At 50.2% G+C, this 18460-nt stretch overlaps 1 protein-coding gene across 2 annotated transcripts; it reads right to left on the reverse strand.

Annotated features, from left to right (window-relative positions):
- Positions 1-8520: 8520 nt before the first annotated feature.
- LOC122394188 (ion transport peptide-like) lies at positions 8521-18221 on the reverse strand. 2 transcript variants are annotated; one of them, XM_043390890.1, is made up of 4 exons: positions 17343-18221; positions 12598-12839; positions 11848-11980; positions 8521-9397 (listed from the first exon to the last, which is right to left on the reverse strand). In XM_043390890.1, exons 1-3 carry the CDS (start codon positions 17346-17348, stop codon positions 11863-11865), a joined length of 366 nt encoding a protein of 121 aa, XP_043246825.1. In that variant the 5' UTR covers positions 17349-18221; the 3' UTR covers positions 8521-9397; positions 11848-11862. The 2 variants fall into 2 exon arrangements, with proteins under 2 accessions (XP_043246825.1, XP_043246826.1); XM_043390891.1 differs by lacking the exon at positions 11848-11980 and having other exon boundaries at positions 17343-18188.
- Positions 18222-18460: the final 239 nt, after the last annotated feature.

The raw sequence follows: 18460 nt of genomic DNA on the forward strand, positions 1-18460 counted from the left end.
GTGCTTCCCTCCGGAAGAAATTCGCCGTCCCCATATGCTTAACACAGAGCCGAGCGGCGGCTGACAGGTGGCCGGCTCTCGGGAGATCGGCAGCCGACACTCGAAAAATCGACAAGCCGCCGCTGAATGCGCGTGCGGCAGTGCTGAGCCGAGTCATTCCCACGGTCTGAAGTACCCCAGTTTGAAGATTCGGCTGTAGAATATGTAGTTTTAAATACGTAGTTTGACGTACATCTCGGAAAAGTGAGATACGGCCAGAAATGAGTGTGGGTCCCTCCGTTCTGAAGATTCTGATCGACGCCGATTGAAATAATTCGCCGTGCATATCTCGGCTTATTGACGACCGATTGACACGGGATAAACACCGATCGATACCATATGGCTCTGTGGGGGGGGGGGGAGTAGAGTGGCAAGTTTTCCTACCCGACGAACCCGGAATTATCCCGAGGGGGTAGGTGTGGGAGTAGAGTCGGGGGAACGGGGGGGGGGGGGCGAGTGCAAGTACCAAGTACTTTCGCAAGTACCAAGCAAGTAACAAGTACCTTTACAAGTACCAAGCAAGTACCAAGTACTTTACGGCCAGGAATGAGTGTGGGTACCTCCGTCCTGAAGATTCTGATCGGCGCCGATTGAAAAGTCGCCGTACATATCTCGGCTTATTGACGACCGATTGACACGGGACAAACACCGATCGATACCAAATGGCTCTGGGGGGGGGGGGGGGGGGGGATAGAGTGGCAAGTTTTCCTACCCGACGAACCCGGAATTATCCCGAGGGGGTAGGGGTGGGAGTAGAGTCGGGGGAACGGGGGGGCGAGTACAAGTACCAAGCAAGTACCAAGTACCAAGCAAGTACCAAGTACTTATGCAAATACCAAGCAAGTACCAAGTACTTTGGCAAATACCGAGTACTTATGCAAATACCAAGCAAGTACCAAGTATTTTGGCAAGTACCGAGTACTTTCGCAAGTACCAAGCAAGTACCAAGTACTTTTGCAAGTTCAGCAAGTTTTTCGCCAATATCGAAGCTTCTAGACGTCCGATCGTCACCGGAAAAACACCATTCGATTCCAAATTTTCTCCCGAAACTTTTTATGGCCAAAGCGACGCGGAGCGAGCCAAGATATCTTGTTTAAATATCCATTTGACTAGGATTTGGCGTTATTTGAAACGCTCAGTTTTTGCAGCGAGCTTTTCCTGTTAGGGCCTGCGAGATACCCGCGGAAACACATATCTCTTCAGCATTGCGCGCCACACAGGAATGCGGCTGATTCACGTGCTTTTGTGAGCGAGGTGCTTCCCTCCGGGAGAAATTCGCCGTCCCCATATGCTTAACACAGAGCCGAGCGGCGGCTGACAGGTGGCCGGCTCTCGGGAGATCGGCAGCCGACACTCGAAAAATCGACAACCCGCCGCTGAATGCGCGTGCGGCAGTGCTGAGCCGAGTCGTTCCCACGGTCTGAGGTACCCCCAGTTTGAAGATTCGGCCTTAGAATATGTAGTTTTAAATACGTAGTTTGACGTACATCTCGGAAAAGTGAGATACGGCCAGAAATGAGTGTGGGTCCCTCCGTTCTGAAGATTCTGATCGACGCCGATTGAAATAATTCGCCGTGCATATCTCGGCTTATTGACGACCGATTGACACGGGATAAACACCGATCGATACCAAATGGCTCTGTGTGTGTGTGGGGGGGGGGAGGGGGTAGAGTGGCAAGTTTTCCTACCCGACGAACCCGGAATTATCCCGAGGGGGTAGGTGTGGGAGTAGAGTCGGGGGAACGGGGGGGGGGCGAGTGCAAGTACCAAGTACTTTCGCAAGTACCAAGCAAGTACCAAGTACTTTTACAAGTACCAAGCAAGTACCAAGTACTTATGCAAATACCAAGCAAGTACCAAGTACTTTGGCAAATACCGAGTACTTATGCAAATACCAAGCAAGTACCAAGTACTTTGGCAAGTACCGAGTACTTTGGCAAGTACCAAGCAAGTACCAAGTACTTTTGCAAGTTCAACAAGTTTTTCGTGAATATCTAAGCTTCTAGACGTCCGATTAACACGGGACGAACACCAATCGATCCCAAATTTTCTCCCTCATACTTTGATTGCCAAAGCGACGCGGAGCGAGCCAAGATATCTTGTTTAATTATCCATTTGAGTAGGATTGCGGGTTTTTTGAAGCGCTGAATTTTTGCAGCGAGCTTTTTCTCTTAGGGCTTGCGAGATACCCGCGGAAACACATATCTCTTCAGCATTGCGCGCCACACAGGAATGCGGCTGATTCACGTGCTTTTGTGAGCGAGGTGCTTCCCTCCGGGAGAAATTCGCCGTCCCCATATGCTTAACACAGAGCCGAGCGGCGGCTGACAGACCTGGCCGGCTCTCGGGAGATCGGCAGCCGACACTCGAAAAATCGACAAGCCGCCGCTGAATGCGCGTGCGGCAGTGCTGAGCCGAGTCGTTCCCACGGTCTGAGGTACCCCCAGTTTGAAGATTCGGCTGTAGAATATGTAGTTTTAAATACGTAGTTTGACGTACATCTCGGAAAAGTGAGATACGGCCAGAAATGAGTGTGGGTCCCTCCGTTCTGAAGATTCTGATCGACGCCGATTGAAATAATTCGCCGTGCATATCTCGGCTTATTGACGACGGATTGACACGGGATAAACACCGATCGATACCAAATGGCTCTGTGGGGGGGGGGAGTAGAGTGGCAAGTTTTCCTACCCGACGAACCCGGAATTATCCCGAGGGGGTAGGTGTGGGAGTAGAGTCGGGGGAACGGAGGGGGCGAGTGCAAGTACCAAGTACTTTCGCAAGTACCAAGCAAGTACCAAGTACTTTTACAAGTACCAAGCAAGTACCAAGTACTTATGGAAATACCAAGCAAGTACCAAGTACTTTGGCAAATACCGAGTATTTATGGAAATACCAAGCAAGTACCAAGTACTTTGGCAAGTACCAAGCAAGTACCAAGTACTTTTGCAAGTTCAGCAAGTTTTTCGCCAATATCGAAGCTTCTAGACGTCCGATCGTCACCGGAAAAACACCATTCGATCCCAAATTTTCTCCCGAATCTTTTTATGGCCAAAGCGACGCGGAGCGAGCCAAGATATCTTGTTTAAATATCCATTTGAGTAGGATTGCGGGTTTTTTGAAGCGCTGAGTTTTTGCAGCGAGCTTTTTCTCTTAGGGCCTGCGAGATACCCGCGGAAACACATATCTCTTCAGCATTGCGCGCCACACAGGAATGCGGCTGATTCACGTGCTTTTGTGAGCGAGGTGCTTCCCTCCGGGAGAAATTCGCCGTCCCCATATGCTTAACACGGAGCCGAGCGGCGGCTGACAGGTGGCCGGCTCTCGGGAGATCGGCAGCCGACACTCGAAAAATCGACAAGCCGCCGCTGAATGCGCGTGCGAAGATGAGCGGGGTGCCGCCGTTCCGGAGAGACGGCTGGAAAATTCCACCGGCCGGCCCGGCGGCAGTGTGTCGGGCGGCGGGCGGCGGGGCGGGGTTTCCCCGTCCAGCGGCCGGCAGCGCTCAGCCGAGTCGTTCCCACGGTCTGGCGGCCAGCTGGGTGGGGGCGGGGTGGGGAGTGGGGCGGCCGATGTCCAGCCGCTTCTCCACGGGCAGGTGCTGCCACCTGCGCAGTAGTTCCACTGGCGGCCGCCAGGCCCGTGTGCGGGCCGTGCGCGGTAGTTCCGCCAGCGGCCGACAGAGGTCGCGCGCGTCGTGTCTAACCTGACGAAGCTACAAAAAGTTAGATAACTTTAATAAGAGGGACGGTAAAGCCACAATTCCAACGCTGAATGTCGGGCAAAAGCAAAGGGATCCAACACAGCCATCTGTATTTACTGTATTTACCCTTTTCAGTCAGCGATAAGCCCCAGCAATCGCACCGCTGCAAAACTCGCAAGCTGTTCACCGTGCAGGGTATTGCATTATAACCACCCACCGGCTCCCTCAACGTATGTGTAATCGCTTAATAGGTAGGACGCGAAAAGCAAGTGAGAAATGATTTCTCGGAAAAGTGAGATACGGCCAGAAATGAGTGTGGGTCCCTCCGTTCTGAAGATTCTGATCGACGCCGATTGAAATAATTCGCCGTGCATATCTCGGCTTATTGACGACCGATTGACACGGGATAAACACCGATCGATACCAAATGGCTCTGTGGGGGGGGGGGGAGTAGAGTGGCAAGTTTTCCTACCCGACGAACCCGGAATTATCCCGAGGGGGTAGTTGTGGGAGTAGAGTCGGGGGAACGGGGGGGGCGAGTGCAAGTACCAAGTACTTTCGCAAGTACCAAGCAAGTACCAAGTACTTTTACAAGTACCAAGCAAGTACCAAGTACTTATGGAAATACCAAGCAAGTACCAAGTACTTTGGCAAATACCGAGTACTTATGCAAATACCAAGCAAGTACCAAGTACTTTGGCAAGTACCGAGTACTTTGGCAAGTACCAAGCAAGTACTTAGTACTTTTGCAAGTTCAGCAAGTTTTTCGCCAATATCGAAGCTTCTAGACGTCCGATCGTCACCGGAAAAACACCATTCGATCCCAAATTTTCTCCCGAATCTTTTTATGGCCAAAGCGACGCGGAGCGAGCCAAGATATCTTGTTTGTAAAAATGAATTGGAAGTAACCGGGCTTCTATATTTCCTTCGTTATATATTTATTGCAAGTAGGTAATCCAGTCTCAGTCGTAATGAGAAAGATCCCAATGCATAACTGGAACTACTCTAAAGCACAAGGGAAGGAATACGGCAGTGCTGAGCAATGAAAATCAGAACTGAAATTAACTTGACGCGAATTTTTCCACGCAATTCGTTTTGCGTACGACCACATCCGGTTGAATGATGAATCCACTTTTATCACGAAGTCATCATACAGCACACACCTCAAATGTGTGCTCAAAAGGTGAGACCACACACAAGCCGTTATTTGATCCCAGTTCGACCTCGGATTTTACGGTCTAACTGAACTTGGGAAATATTATAAGAGCATTACGGATTTGTTTTCTTCTTCAAAGTTTTGTTTATTTCCTGTAATTATCTTGACATTGTCCAATGATACCTTGAACCACTTTTAACCCTCGCCGGCCGAGGGGGGAGTGCCTCCCCCCCCCCCCCTCCTAGGGTTTTTTTTCGCGATAGCTCCAAACGCACTAGCGATAGAGAGCTGAAACCTGGCATACCTGACCTTTGATTCAAGCCGGATCTTTTGACATCAACCGCATTTTCGGGTCAGGTCAGGTCACTGACCTATGACGTCATAAGTGAACCTCTGCTTGGTCTTCAGATGTCGCAAATTCGCAACGCCCTGACACTGCCAGAGGAGCTTTCACAAGGAAATGAAACTTGCAGGATCTAGTATCCATTACGAGTCTCACAACTTGTATATCTCGGATTTTTCCTAAAGGTCATATGAGGTCAGGTCATTTTCGTGACCTCACCATTATAAGTCAATGGGGAAAAATGTAAACTGCTATTCTGGCGCCGGGAACGATCTCCAACTATCTCAAGCACACAGAATCGTGATTTGATGCACTCCTTGCAAGGTTAGATGCGTCACTTTTGCAATGTTGACCTTGCGTGACGTCATTTATGACGTCATCAAGATCATGCTAGTTTTTCGTCAATAGCTCCCGATCAAATTGAGCTAGCGAGTCGGGAAAGCCATCAATGGACTCCGGAAGACCTGCCGAATCGAATGATATGCGACATGACCTCTTTCGACCAACTTCGTGACCTAGGGGCGCTGACCTGACCTTGACCTGAGGTCAACACCCCAAGTTGACCTGACCCAAACAAAAAGTAAAAACATTTGACGCGCCTGAGCGAGGCGAACACGATGCTGCCAAAATCGGCGCTCTGCGGCCGTTTTATTGCGAAGTTATTCACCAAAAACTGAACCATACCTTGGGGCACTTGACCTGACCTCAGAGATCACCGGTTGACCTAGGACCTTAAAATCGGGCACCAATCTCTGCGTCTCGTAACGGCGCACACGCTCGTTTTTTTCCGCGACGCGCTAGCTCTACCAGGGGCGAAACGGCGATGGGGGGGGGTCGTACCCGCCCCCCCCCCCTCGGCTGGCGCGCATGTAGAAAACCAATAGGTCCGGCGAGGGTTAAAACATTGTCCCAATGGTACGACTGGTTGGGTAATTTTAGCCGGTCTTCTCATAGAAATTCTTGTTCTTACTTATCGCATCGCGCTTCGTTGAATCTTATTGCATTGTGGTTACTTGAGTTTTCTCTTCCCAGAATCGCTCATGACCTATCCCGAACTATCTCTCGGGATTAATTGCATCCACTTCCGCGTCTCGGTTCCTTGTGCATATCCATCAGCTCACGCCATGCGAGTTTCGATCAGTGAGTGTCGAAGTCACTAGGTATAACTGGCTCGAACGTATGAAAATTGAAAATGACATCTGATGAGCAGTGAGCACATAGCTTTCGACCACACTTCAGTTTTGGTGCCTTCGTAACATGTTACGAAGCTGTCACTTGTCAGTGGTGGTCGTCACCTACTATGAATACCCGGCAGGAGGTGATCTTTACAGTCCCGTAACTAACTGTTTGCCCGATTTGTAAAGCTCAATTTGTGCCTTATGCCCTGTTGACATGGGTGGAGAACCTGCCCCGGCCACCCCGGCCGTGGCCGGGGTAACTTTCAGCCTACCCCGGCGCGGCCGGGGTAACTTTTCTACTCTTGTAAATCCTAAAAGCTGTCTCCATACGAGAAAAGAAAACTCACGCTCTTCGAATGTTGACTTCCATGGGCGTAATATTGCAAATCAGGTAGGGATTTACCATTTACTTAACTTGCCATTATCTCCAACCCTAAGACCCGCGTGTGGTCGCCAATGCCAAGATTGCTCTCACATCCTGTTCAGTTTCGAAATTTTGGCGCGCCTTCGGCGCACTTTTTCAAAACTACTGTTTGACCTCATTGCCTTCAACTGACCTGCCACCAACCGCAACCACACCCGTTTATGAGCGTACCCGTCAGGGTGCTCATAAACACCGAGCGGCCATCATGCTTCGAACTCGGGCTGTTGTAACCGGGCCGCGTGCTCTCGCCACGCGGAATCCAACGCTCTAGCAACTGAGCTACGAGACCGGGACCGGTCGATATTCCTGGATCGACTCCCTGTTTGTATTATAAGAGCCGTCCAACATTGAAAAAGGCTACGCCCGTGGATGTCAGCGACCTATTTTAGTGCTTTGCTTGGTTCGATCTGTCAATTTCTCTGTAAAGCTTCTACTATGGTGAGTTGTCTTTTTGTAGCTATTTTGAGACACAACAAAAAGCTGAAAACGCAACATTTAGGTACTCAAAATGGCATATGGTTTGGTTTGGGTTCGGTGTGAAATTGGAAGTTTAAGTAAAAAGAAATAATAATTTAAAAGGAAATTGCCTTTTCGATCATTCCAAAAAACTTATGAATAATACGGTGTCGGATACAACGCTCATCCTTGAGCAAACACAGCATCCTATTCCATGCGTCAGAATAGGGGTTTGATGATGACCGTTGAGAACAACGTGAGTATATCGTCTTCCCGCGACTATCGGTCGCCGGCCGGGGTAACTTTTTCAAACATTCTCCACCCATGCCTGTTGATAGCGTTCTTTGGGTGTTTTCGTCTCTTTGATACCATGAGGTCAGCATTTTGACAGGGGCAGAATGTGCTTGTACAAGCTGAGCGGATGCGTTCGGCTGGGTTCTCAAGCGCGGCGTGAATGCACCAAACATTTCTGAATTGCGCTAGTGGCAGTCGTTCAGCGTAGTTAGTCGCCACAGTCAGTCGCACCACTGTGCTTCAACGGCCGCGGTGAAAAGTTCAAGGTCTGTCGCGCGTCGTGTGCCGGAGCTGGTGTGGGCACTGGGCACTTCCCGACGTCGGGCTGCCAGTGACTAATTTCGCCCCGCCGTCTGACCTTTTTGGCCCGGAGCTATTCACAAAATCAGTCCGTGACATTGCCTGGTAGGCGCCAGTTATATCCCAGGGTCTTTAGAAATACACACGAAAATCGCGCTAATGGCCCGCTCTCATGCTTGGCAGTCTGTTTTCACGTCACCTGTTCGAAGGGCTGATCAGAAAGGTCAGCGGGCTCCGTTAATGTGAAGGTGAATGACGCCACTCGTGCTTGACCAGCGAGGAGGTATGACTGCAATGTGCTGTTATAGTTTCATTGCGACTCCTGCGGGGGTGTGGTAAGAGTATGTTTCAGTTTTTAGTTGTTAAGGAGGAAAACGGTAACTGAGGGATGAAATGCAACTTTCTTATGTTTGGATTCACTATTTTCAAGAATGTTACATAATATTTCAAATAACCGTACGGAAGCCGGAAAATAAAATCGTAGGCATGCAAAGCTTATCGCGTGTGATTGTGTTGTAGGTATTTCTAAAACATTTTCGGCCTGCCATATTTCTTGTGTAGCTAAGTTGTATCGTAAGAATTGTGAAATTCTGTCGATCTACTATGGACTCTTGGTGAAACTAGTACCACTCGTTGCAGAAGCCACATGCTATATTTCTCATTCTTTGCCGCTCCAGCATCTCCTTAGTTTGGCATTGTTATGATATATAGGAATGCACAAACAGTCCAATAAATACCTTGTTGATATTCACGCGAAACACGGATACTCAGATCATGCTTGGTACAGTACCCGTAGACAAGTGCTCCACGTGATATGCATCGCCTCACTTTCGTTACACTGCTCTCTCAGCTCAAGTGAGGCACTTGGATTGCATTTTCCCTCCCAATTGTCAAATCGGTGGGCGCCTGTCCGCCTAACAGCCATGTAAAACTCGGCAGCAACACTCAACAAGGTGCCAGTACAACTAGCATTCCAGCTCATCAGAAACAAACTAAAAACGACACAGCGCTACAACTCTAAACACAGTCAAAAAATAAATATAAAGATGATATAATAAGTTAACATGACCGCAAACCATCCGCGAAATAATCGGTAACCATTCACCACATATATACCAATAAATTACATCCTCTCGCGGGTACACATATGACACATTTATCACGTCAAAGTCGATGTTCTATTATGACACGTCGGGTGTTGTGACTACGGCTGGCGGCCATCTTACGCAGACCCGGCTGCCTGGCCCCTATACACAGAAACTCTGAACAATGACTAGGCGTCGCTGTCGGGCATCGCATCCTGAAGCTGCCGTCCTCCTGGCCCTGATGTGAGCGTCTGGTGTCAGAGGTGGCGGTGTGGACGCAGCAGGTCACTGCGCCCGTCCGAGGACGGTCTCATTTTCGGCCGCTCAGACGGCGGATTTGCTCGTCCAGTTTATCGGCCTGGTCCTCTATGACGAGCGCCTGCAGGCAGCCCTTGAAGTACTCCGTGGTGAAGCACTCAGACCTGTCGGCACGGAGGTCATCCGTGTCAATATTGCACAATGCTATGCACGGGAGTTTTCAGCTTTGTAAATTTGCAAGGTCAATGAGCCTTACTTGAGAGCAATTTCGGAAACTGCGTTCAATGAACGGCCATAATCAACTAAGTCGAAAAAGTTCGTGAAGTATGATGTATTATATACATTACGATTTAACATGCACTCACATTTTATTAAATAAGCACATAATACAGCTTGCGGCGTGCACGAAAGGAAGAAGGTGTGTATAGAGTTCATGACGGATAATCGTGAATAATCCCACGCGACTTGTTATGCACAGTAGCATGTCTTCGTTAACTTTTTTACCGGCCTACGAGGCTGCTTCAGTACGTCTTTGTTGGCGGTGCTCCCATAGCACTTATTTTCTGGTTAAAACCAGCTTCGGGCTACCAACTGGCAACTGCTAAGTTTCCTTGCCGCCCTAGCAATCGACATACGATTAGCTCGTGAAAAGCTCGCTTGCGTGTGATGTTGAAAAGCTGGACTGATTTTGTCGACTCACGATGACCCCTCTCCGTGAGAATGAAAACGTCGATCTACTTGATAAACAATATCGACTTTTTATAGCCGGTGGAACACCCAGCCGAATTTTCCTCTGATTCAAGTGGCGTGCAGTCTCTACACAGTTACCAACTTGGACCGATCTTTGAGTACGGCCATCGAGATCCGGTTCCGCTCGCCATTGTCTTAGTATCTCACGAGGCCTCTCCCAAATGCACCTGGCCCAGTCACGCTAGTGGACGGCAGCTCGCTCTTTGGGTACAGGCGAAATTTCGCCGAATGGTTGTCGGTGCTCCCTGAATCAGGACTGGCAACTGTTAGACATTTTCGTCATAAATTCCTGAACGACCTCATGAAACGGCCCGCTGTCAAGTTTGGGCGCTTCTGGGAACTCCCGACGTGACTCATCTGTGACGACGGTGCCGGCGCTCTCGGCGATCATCATGCTGATTAGTGGCGCTGCATATCATCATCAGAGAGCCGGGTGCCAGTGTTTGTACAGCATGCGCCCCTCGACCCCGCCGGCAGACGGCTCTCCGTCGCCTGTCGCCTTCGATGACATCACGTCCGACGTGGGGCGTTGCGTCGCCCCTGGCGCGATGTCGTCGCGTGACTACGACGTAACGCTAGCTGCGTCTCGGCACAGGCGCATCAGGAAGATATTTTGGGGAAGAGCGGAGGTGCGACGCCCTTCCCGGAGCTGGTGCCGGAGCGGGGAATTTCCAGTGGGCCACGCGCTCTCCTCTCAACGGGAGCTCCAGGATGTGCATTTAGTGGGTCCGGCACGTTCCTCCTACTGCTCGGCGCCTTACTGGCGCGTGGCAGACCGCTGCGCCCCGCATCCGCACTGCGTGGGGTCTGATTCAGATTTGTGCCCTTTCCAGACTTAGTCACTTAGAAGTGGAAGGGGCGCGATGGTTTTTCGCGGTACTTGCAATCTTGTAGCGCCATACATACATTTGTGACGCCATGGTGCATGAAGAAAATAAACATGCCGCGGGCACCGCGAACCGCATGTCGTGCCCGGGCCCCTTGATGAACTGCTTTCGGAGTCCGAAGAGCGGTTCTGGGTTACACCTCTGGAACCCTGGGTTTCACCGCCTGCTGACGCGAATGGAGCAAAGCGTCACTCTGGCACGTGCCGGGCGCCGAGTGTGCCCGAAGGCACGCGCCAGAATGCTGGGGGCATGGTAAAGCCCTATACGGTCTCGGTGCTGGGCTCTTGTGGTCACGTTTTGACGGCTGGGGATTGCGGTCATGGGGATAATCCAGGCGCAGAGAGTTGGTGTGGACAGTGGGGATGGGTTGGTGTGTGATACGTGCAACTGGTGTGTACGTGCATCGCTCGCATGAGCTGTTGCTAAAATGATGAATGGGTGATGTCAAGCGTGGGCAATAGCACACGGTGTGTCACTGTATGTAAGGTAATCATTTCGAATCAGTTGAAGGCATGTCAGCGTTCTATATTTGGCCGTGGCTTGTGTTCTTTCGCCACATATTAAAATGTAGGCCTCAAACAGTTTATGTTGGCACCATTTGGCAATGTTTGGCTGCAGGAATAACCACGCATTTTACTCGGCGTCGTCGTATTTGTCTGTTATGTATAGAAAAGACCAGATTTTGAGGTAGTCCAGGAGTCCAGGGCTTTAAATTCCACTCGCATCTCCCAACTATCAAACATTTTGCCACTAAGCCAGACTTCCCCTCGGCTCATTTCTTCCCGCTATTTATTATTTTACCCTGGTTACCTATGGATTATGGCATCGTTGTAACATACTTGACCGTGCTTCTTGTTGTTCCGATCCTTGCCTTTATAATGCATGATCCGTTGTTACTATTAGTCCTCCTGATCTGAAGGTTAGTTCTATTATCGCCGCTGACCTGACCTTGACGTGGTCGTTTGACCTGCCCTCACCTGGATGGCGCCTGGTCAGACGAAGGAGTTGCCCCGGAGGCTCTGAATCCACCGACTGTAGTCGGCCTCATGTTCGGTGAGCAGCAGCGCTTGCACACACCCGCGGAAGTAGCGTGATCCGAAACAATCCTGGCTGCGCAGCACAGACACAGTGGCTCGTGCTAGACGCGATGGACAGGCTCGAGTGGAGTAGAGACCGACCAGGCGAGGGGCACACACACACGCACATACAGACAGCCGACACCCGAACTGACCGCAACCACGATAAACAGCAGCAACAAAAACGACAGGCGAGCGCTGTCAGTGGTGTGAGCAAAACAAAAACGGAAATGCAAATCAAGTACACACGTTTGCTGCCACAAAAGCCAGTCACCAGGAATAACAAGCATGCCATCTATCCCATGGTTACATTTAAAGTGAGAGAGCTATGTACACTTTGAAATAAGTATTGTTCACACAAAAAAGTAAAACAGAAATGAAAATAACAGAACTCTTTCGTGACATTGCGAAATGCAGTGCCATTTGCGACAACTCATCCTGCTTGCATAACTAAAAATAGAGGCGGATCTCGACGGAAACTTGTCGACGCGGTAGCGGATTTAATCTCTGAGCTCAGAATTCCAACGGCCTTCAAAAGCACCCGTTTTTCCATGATGCATTCTCCCAGCGAAAAGTTCCGCCACCGTGCGCCTCAAGTTTCCGTCGCGAGTCCCCGCACCATCGGTGACGGGATCGTCTGCGCCCACTCACCGGCAGAGCCCGTGCAGCTCCGGCTCCTTATAGAGCTCGAAACAGTCGCGGCAGATGGTGTTGAGCCGGGCGTAGACGGACTTGTTGAACACACCGCGACACTCGATGTCCCTGTAGGATGAGGAGCGCCGGTCGCGCAACATCGGGTGCGCCACGCCGGTCGGCAGTAGCGCGAGGTTGATGCCAACCACGATCAGCAGAAGGCCGAGAAGGTAGCGCACCACGGCTGGGCTCATCCTCACCTGCCGGGAAAGAATGAGGAGGAGGTGTAAAAGACTCGCCATCCCGAAGTCAGTAGGCGGAAACTGCGAGTGAGGAGCGAGGATCATGGCATTTTGATATCATGTCATCGCTAAGATTCGGCGTAGGTGGCGAAGCATAAGATGTAAGCATCAGATGTTTTCCTTGGAGTACTAGGGAGTCCCCCGTGGCTAAGCTGAGATGCTCCAGGGAAATGTCTTTGAATTGTAATGAGCAGTCTTCCTGAAATGTGACTTAGGATTGGATAAGCAGGGCACTTTAAAGACATTGATCTGGATTTCATGGTGATGACTCCTACACTTGTTGGACTAGTTTTCCATCCTGTTAATACTGGCGGCTGCCCTAGTTTCTTCGTTGCTTCGACGCCATTGCGCCGTTATAGCAAGCCCACTACGACTGGTTCAGGCTGTCGGTTAATTGTTTCACGGCAACTCTTTGCGCATAAACTCTATTCTTGTATCCGTATGGTCGTTTTGGAGGCTCAATCACACCGATACATGACAAATGCCAGACTTTGACATGCTGCAGATTGCGTCACCGCCATGCATGGTCATGACGCGCAAGGCGCTACGTTTTGTGTGTCGCGGTAGACAACAAGCCTACCCAAACAGTGCAACGCCCTCTGAATGTGGCATACCGAGGTCGTCGTCCTCCGTTAGGTCGTCGAACCCGACACAGGTTGTCGGTCGTCGAACTCGACGAACCTGCGTCGAATATGACGGAGGGAGATTCGGGCCGCCGTAACTGGACAGCGGGGCCAATTGATGGCTGCCGATGCGGCGGGTGCGTGGGCGAGCAATCCACTCACCAGCACTGGCGGGCCTGCCGACCGCTGTCTGACGCCACTGCGCCGTGCAACCGCCGCCGATTGAGGCCGCGCGGGGGCGTCGGGCGCTCCTGGTCACTCTGTTGTGCCCCAGGGCTTTGACCTGTGATGTCCCATGGTGGGAGTCCGGCACTTCTGGCCACTTGTGTTGTTACCCCAGGGCTTTGACCTGTCGGATTTGGCGCCCCAGGGTTGCTGAACTCACAGCGCCCGAGACCAAATGCTATATCCTTTGCCTTAGCAGCTTTGCCATTTGAGCTCCAGAAGTTTCGGAAGCATCTGCTTGGATTTGGTTCGCGGGTGACTTTTTGAGTGGTTGGTGCCTGAGCCTTGTTTGTATGAGCATGAGCGACCGATACTCATCCTAAGCTCTTTGCTGTTGATGGCCCCTACGACAACCCCGTGACCCTGACCTGGCCTTGTCCCGCCCTCGCTCTGGGTTGTCCCGATTTCACCTAACGGCGGAATGAGCTGTTTTGGTGTGTTTTGCCCATTCCAGTGATTCGGCCCCTCGTTGATGCGATCAGTAATTGTTCGATGACCCGCATGATTTATCCGTTATACGAGCCGACCCGCCGGCCACCAGCGGTTCCACAGGCTGCGTCACTCATTCGTCGTTTGTACAGTCAGACATGCAGTTTACGTCATCAGTCACCCACATCTGGGAACTGCGCTCTATTGGTCTCCTGTAGAAGGGGTTCGCATAGGTGGAAAAATCGGCGGCGTTCCTTGCAGCGCGCCGGGGTGTCACGCGGTCGGGTCGTGTTACAGTGAGGTGCGGTAATTTTGGCATCTCTGGAAGGGGACCCGACGTCGCCAGTGCCGTGCCGGTAATGGCTGCCGGTTGACGGCGTTTCCGTGGCCTAAGTGGCTGCTGCTGGGCCGATATGACCGTGCAGCCCCCCGGGCGATATATATGGAGCCGGCGTGGTCACCCGACTCGGTGTCACGATAGAGGAGGAAATCCGATCGCCGTAAGTTAGTGGTCAGTGGGCATTTCCCGTCCACTGAACTCGAAACTGTCACAGAAATGGGCCCGCACGCCTGGTGACGCCCCGTTGCGGCCGGTGGGGAGGAGAAGGCACGGCGGAAGTGAAGAATAATCCCAAGAGGTGGAGCGGTGGCAGTGTCACCGGAAACAATTTTGGTTGGCCCTACGCGTGCCTAAATGGACATTTGTCTCGTTTTCTGGCTTCCAATCAGTAGGTACACCTTCAGCAATTTAATAAAATTCATGAACATAAACATCCCTTAGTTAGGAAGGCGTTCATTCTCGCACACCGATGTGTCGTTTAATTGTCCTCGTCATCGATCTGAATTTCTTAAATATCACATCATTAATTATTAATTAAATAAATTACTCGTAAATATCCCATGTGGCCTATTTCTGGCCACGTTCGATGGGTAATTGACGGCAGTCAGGGGCCAAATGATTGTTGTTTCGTCTGTCTTGGTCTGCGGCTACGACGGTCTGAAATCTGTCACATCGGTCATTGACCTGTGCCGTTAGCTAATTTACTGCCGTGATTGCAACAAGCCAACACGGTGTGCTGGTGATTAAACATCTTGAACGGTACGATGCGTATAAGGTGTGATGCGTACATATTGCGTATAAACCTCTACGATGCGTGCCTTTTATTAGCTTATATGGCAAATTAACCACTATAATGGGCGGCATTGCTCTCTGAACTGTCAATGACCGACCTACAGCTTTCTGAAGCTGCCAATCCTTTGCGTTTTATACGTTTCGCCTTGTTGCAGATCGTGTGGCTCCAATGAACCACCGGGCAACACCGTCCGCATGTTGTGCCCTCAGTAACCATGCAGCCAGCGGTGGATATGGGCGCCTCTTGGCGCTCGGTGCTGGCGACACCAAGTTTAAGCACTGCACAGGCTAATTTACTGTTCTGACGATGCAAAGGTAGTATTTGGATTTTTAAAAGTGACAGCGGGTAACCTTGGCCGGCATAAGCACCGAATGGCATGATATGCCGAGGTCGCGCCGGGTCAACGGGCCACCGAGCGACCCCTCGCCGGCCGGAACCATTTATACTCGGGGCACTTGAGTTTAACCTTGCCCTTTGGAAACTATGTGGCGCGGCTAATTTTAAAATCAGTGCCACTCGGCGTACACGTATCGGTAGAAAGCGATCGCGGTAACGGGAGCAGTGATCCCAAATTGATCGGCTTTTGGAGGAGACAGTGGAGCGGCTTACCCAGCTTATATGCATACTAGATAAAATATTCGGCAAGATTACTAGAACATATTTGATATTCGATATTCTATATATCGATTGTATCAAACATATCGATATATAGAAGATATTCGGTTGCAACCCTCTGTTGTGATATGCTGGTTTGATTTTCTTCCAAATATAATTATCCAAGTGAGCCAAACCGTTCTCTCCTGATCGTAAATTTGTATAAAAGATAACGATGTTGACTTTTCGCGGTTTTACACGTTCACCCGCGCTCTATTGCATTGGGGAGTGCCTTCAAAGTGCACTGGGTTGGGCTGGTCAGCTCCTGTGGTTGTGTAGTGCTGTACACACTGTACACACATGTCTGCAAATAGCGCTCCAGTTCTGCTCCTCATCGGAACGAAACATAACTGATGGTCAGACAAGAAAAGCGAACATGCATATGGGCGTTGCTGAGCTCCATAGTAAAACGGCTTCCGCAAGTCGAGCGATATGAATGAAGGCCATTTACGAAATATATTTTTATTTTTATTTTTATTATTTTTTAATTTTTATGGATTTCAACGGTGATTAATGACGAACTACCGGATGTTAAGAAGGAGTTAAGTGGGGTAGGAATTCATGAATGAATGGTTTCTCTCACACGCTCAGACTGCTTTTACAAGCCGAATAAAGAGTGCATGTTCTGACATAGGTCATGTTCTTGTCCGGTGTAGCTGTTTTGAGTCCTGCCTTAGCTGTTTAACACTCTGTCGATTTCCACGCTGTGGTAATCGGACACCACATTGTCGCGCTATGACGATGGATTGGAGACTTTAATGACACACAAGCCGCACAGGGTATTCCGGCCATGTTGGACTTGATTTGGAAAAGATCGGCGACAAATCAACGTTGAGTAAGCGTTGATGCCAATGCCATTTAAAAGGAACTTGAGGGGAGTTTAGCACGCGTAACTTTGGCAGTGAGAAGGACAACGACTAAATGCTCGCTCAGCGAAAGAACTTGGTGCTTCTACACCAAGGAAGTGTTTTATTTGCGATGCGTTTTAAGAAGGGTTGCATAGGAATCACTGTTTGTTCGGTGATGCTGCCTGTGGTCGATGTTTGCCCCCCCCCCCCAAAAAAACCGTTAGCACTTCCAACATCTAGCGCATGGTTGCGTTGTGCTAAATGACAGTTATAACTGTCATTTAGCACAATGACAGCACAATGACAGGGCGAGTGCGCGCGTATACGCGCGCACTCGCCCACCCCTGATACCTTCCCTGACTAGCAATGCTTTTGATATCTTAGATGATAAGATGCCATTTAGCTATCCGTGAGATAGCAAAATATAATGAAATTACGCCATCTGACACGTGACACCAAGACATGCGAGATATCACGATTAACACCTACCCAAGGCCCACCTACCCATTGATACCCACTACCCAGCCCGGCCGCGCGGGCTCATCTCACCTTCATTGTGATTGATGTGACGGACGGGCGCTCCGCGGCTGTTCAATGACGTCTCCGGGAGTCTGGCCGCTCTGCTGCCGCGACTGCCAAAACCCGCTGACTGGCCGGTCTGCAGCTCGCGCGCTCTATGTCGATGGACGGCTGTCGGTGGGCGTGTGGACGGCGCCAATCAGGCGCGACGGTGCGCCACTAGGCCACGCCCCGCCCGGCGTCCCCCCGCCTCCCGCCTGGCGCCCGTCTGGACTCGTGCCGCCCGCCCAATCGAGGGGTAATCCCAGGAGTTTTTACCCACGTCAGCGGGCTGGCGCGCCCGGAATGTTTTGAAAGCGACGCGAGAATCTGGGCTTCCTGGAGAGCTGCGACGGACACTTGCTGAACTAATTTAAAGGTGGCTTCTCGTTTTGTGCGTCTTGCTTATTTATATGTATTTTGGTATTTGGTTGCTAAATGTGCTTTAATTTGGCCAATCAACCTGGATTTAACGAACTCCATTCGATAAGTAATTCGACTGGTGACTTCGTTTGTTATCACTTCCTTTTACTTTTATCAATTCCTTTTTTTACTTTTCGCGTCAGAGTGGAATGCTGAGTGTTATTTATTATTGTTTTGTGACCCATATAGGTATTGTTTGTGAATTTGTTGGCCTGAACTCTGCTTTTGAAAGTATCGAATAGGTATACAATATACAAGATTCAATTGCAGGCTAGAATTTTCTAGGTTGATTTCGCTAAATCTGACTTCAAAGAGCCAAGATGAAAATTTTTGAGCCCCGAAAGTGATAGAAAGAATGGGAACTGAAAATAAATGCAATTTAACGCCAAAAATAGTGTATCCAAACTGTGACAGATGACCACAAATTTTTGCGTATCTCGCTTTTTTAGAGATTCCATGCGCAATTCTACCTTCTGCATCCCTTAGTTACCTAGCTCTTGTTCCTTGCGGACCTACGAATGTTCCTTTTCTAGTGTGCGTCGTGTTCAAAGGTCTCAGCCAATATCGCCTTTTTTATATAGTCATGATTTTTTTTCAACGGGTTGAACGTTCAAGATAGCGACATTCACAGACTGGTACGTCACAGTTTCCTGCACTAGCATCTTTTAAAGGAACGTATCAATAGA

This window comes from Amphibalanus amphitrite, unplaced genomic scaffold (genome assembly GCF_019059575.1).
Source record: "Amphibalanus amphitrite isolate SeventyFive unplaced genomic scaffold, NRLGWU_Aamphi_draft 000578F_arrow, whole genome shotgun sequence".
NCBI lineage: Eukaryota > Metazoa > Arthropoda > Thecostraca > Balanomorpha > Balanidae > Amphibalanus > Amphibalanus amphitrite.

Excerpts from the sequence above, each read along its gene's own strand:
- LOC122394188 (XM_043390890.1), bottom strand. Across the intron at positions 11,981-12,597 it reads GAGCTGCACGGGCTCTGCCG|CCAGGATTGTTTCGGATCAC; the intron begins GTGAGTGGGCGC and ends TGTGCTGCGCAG.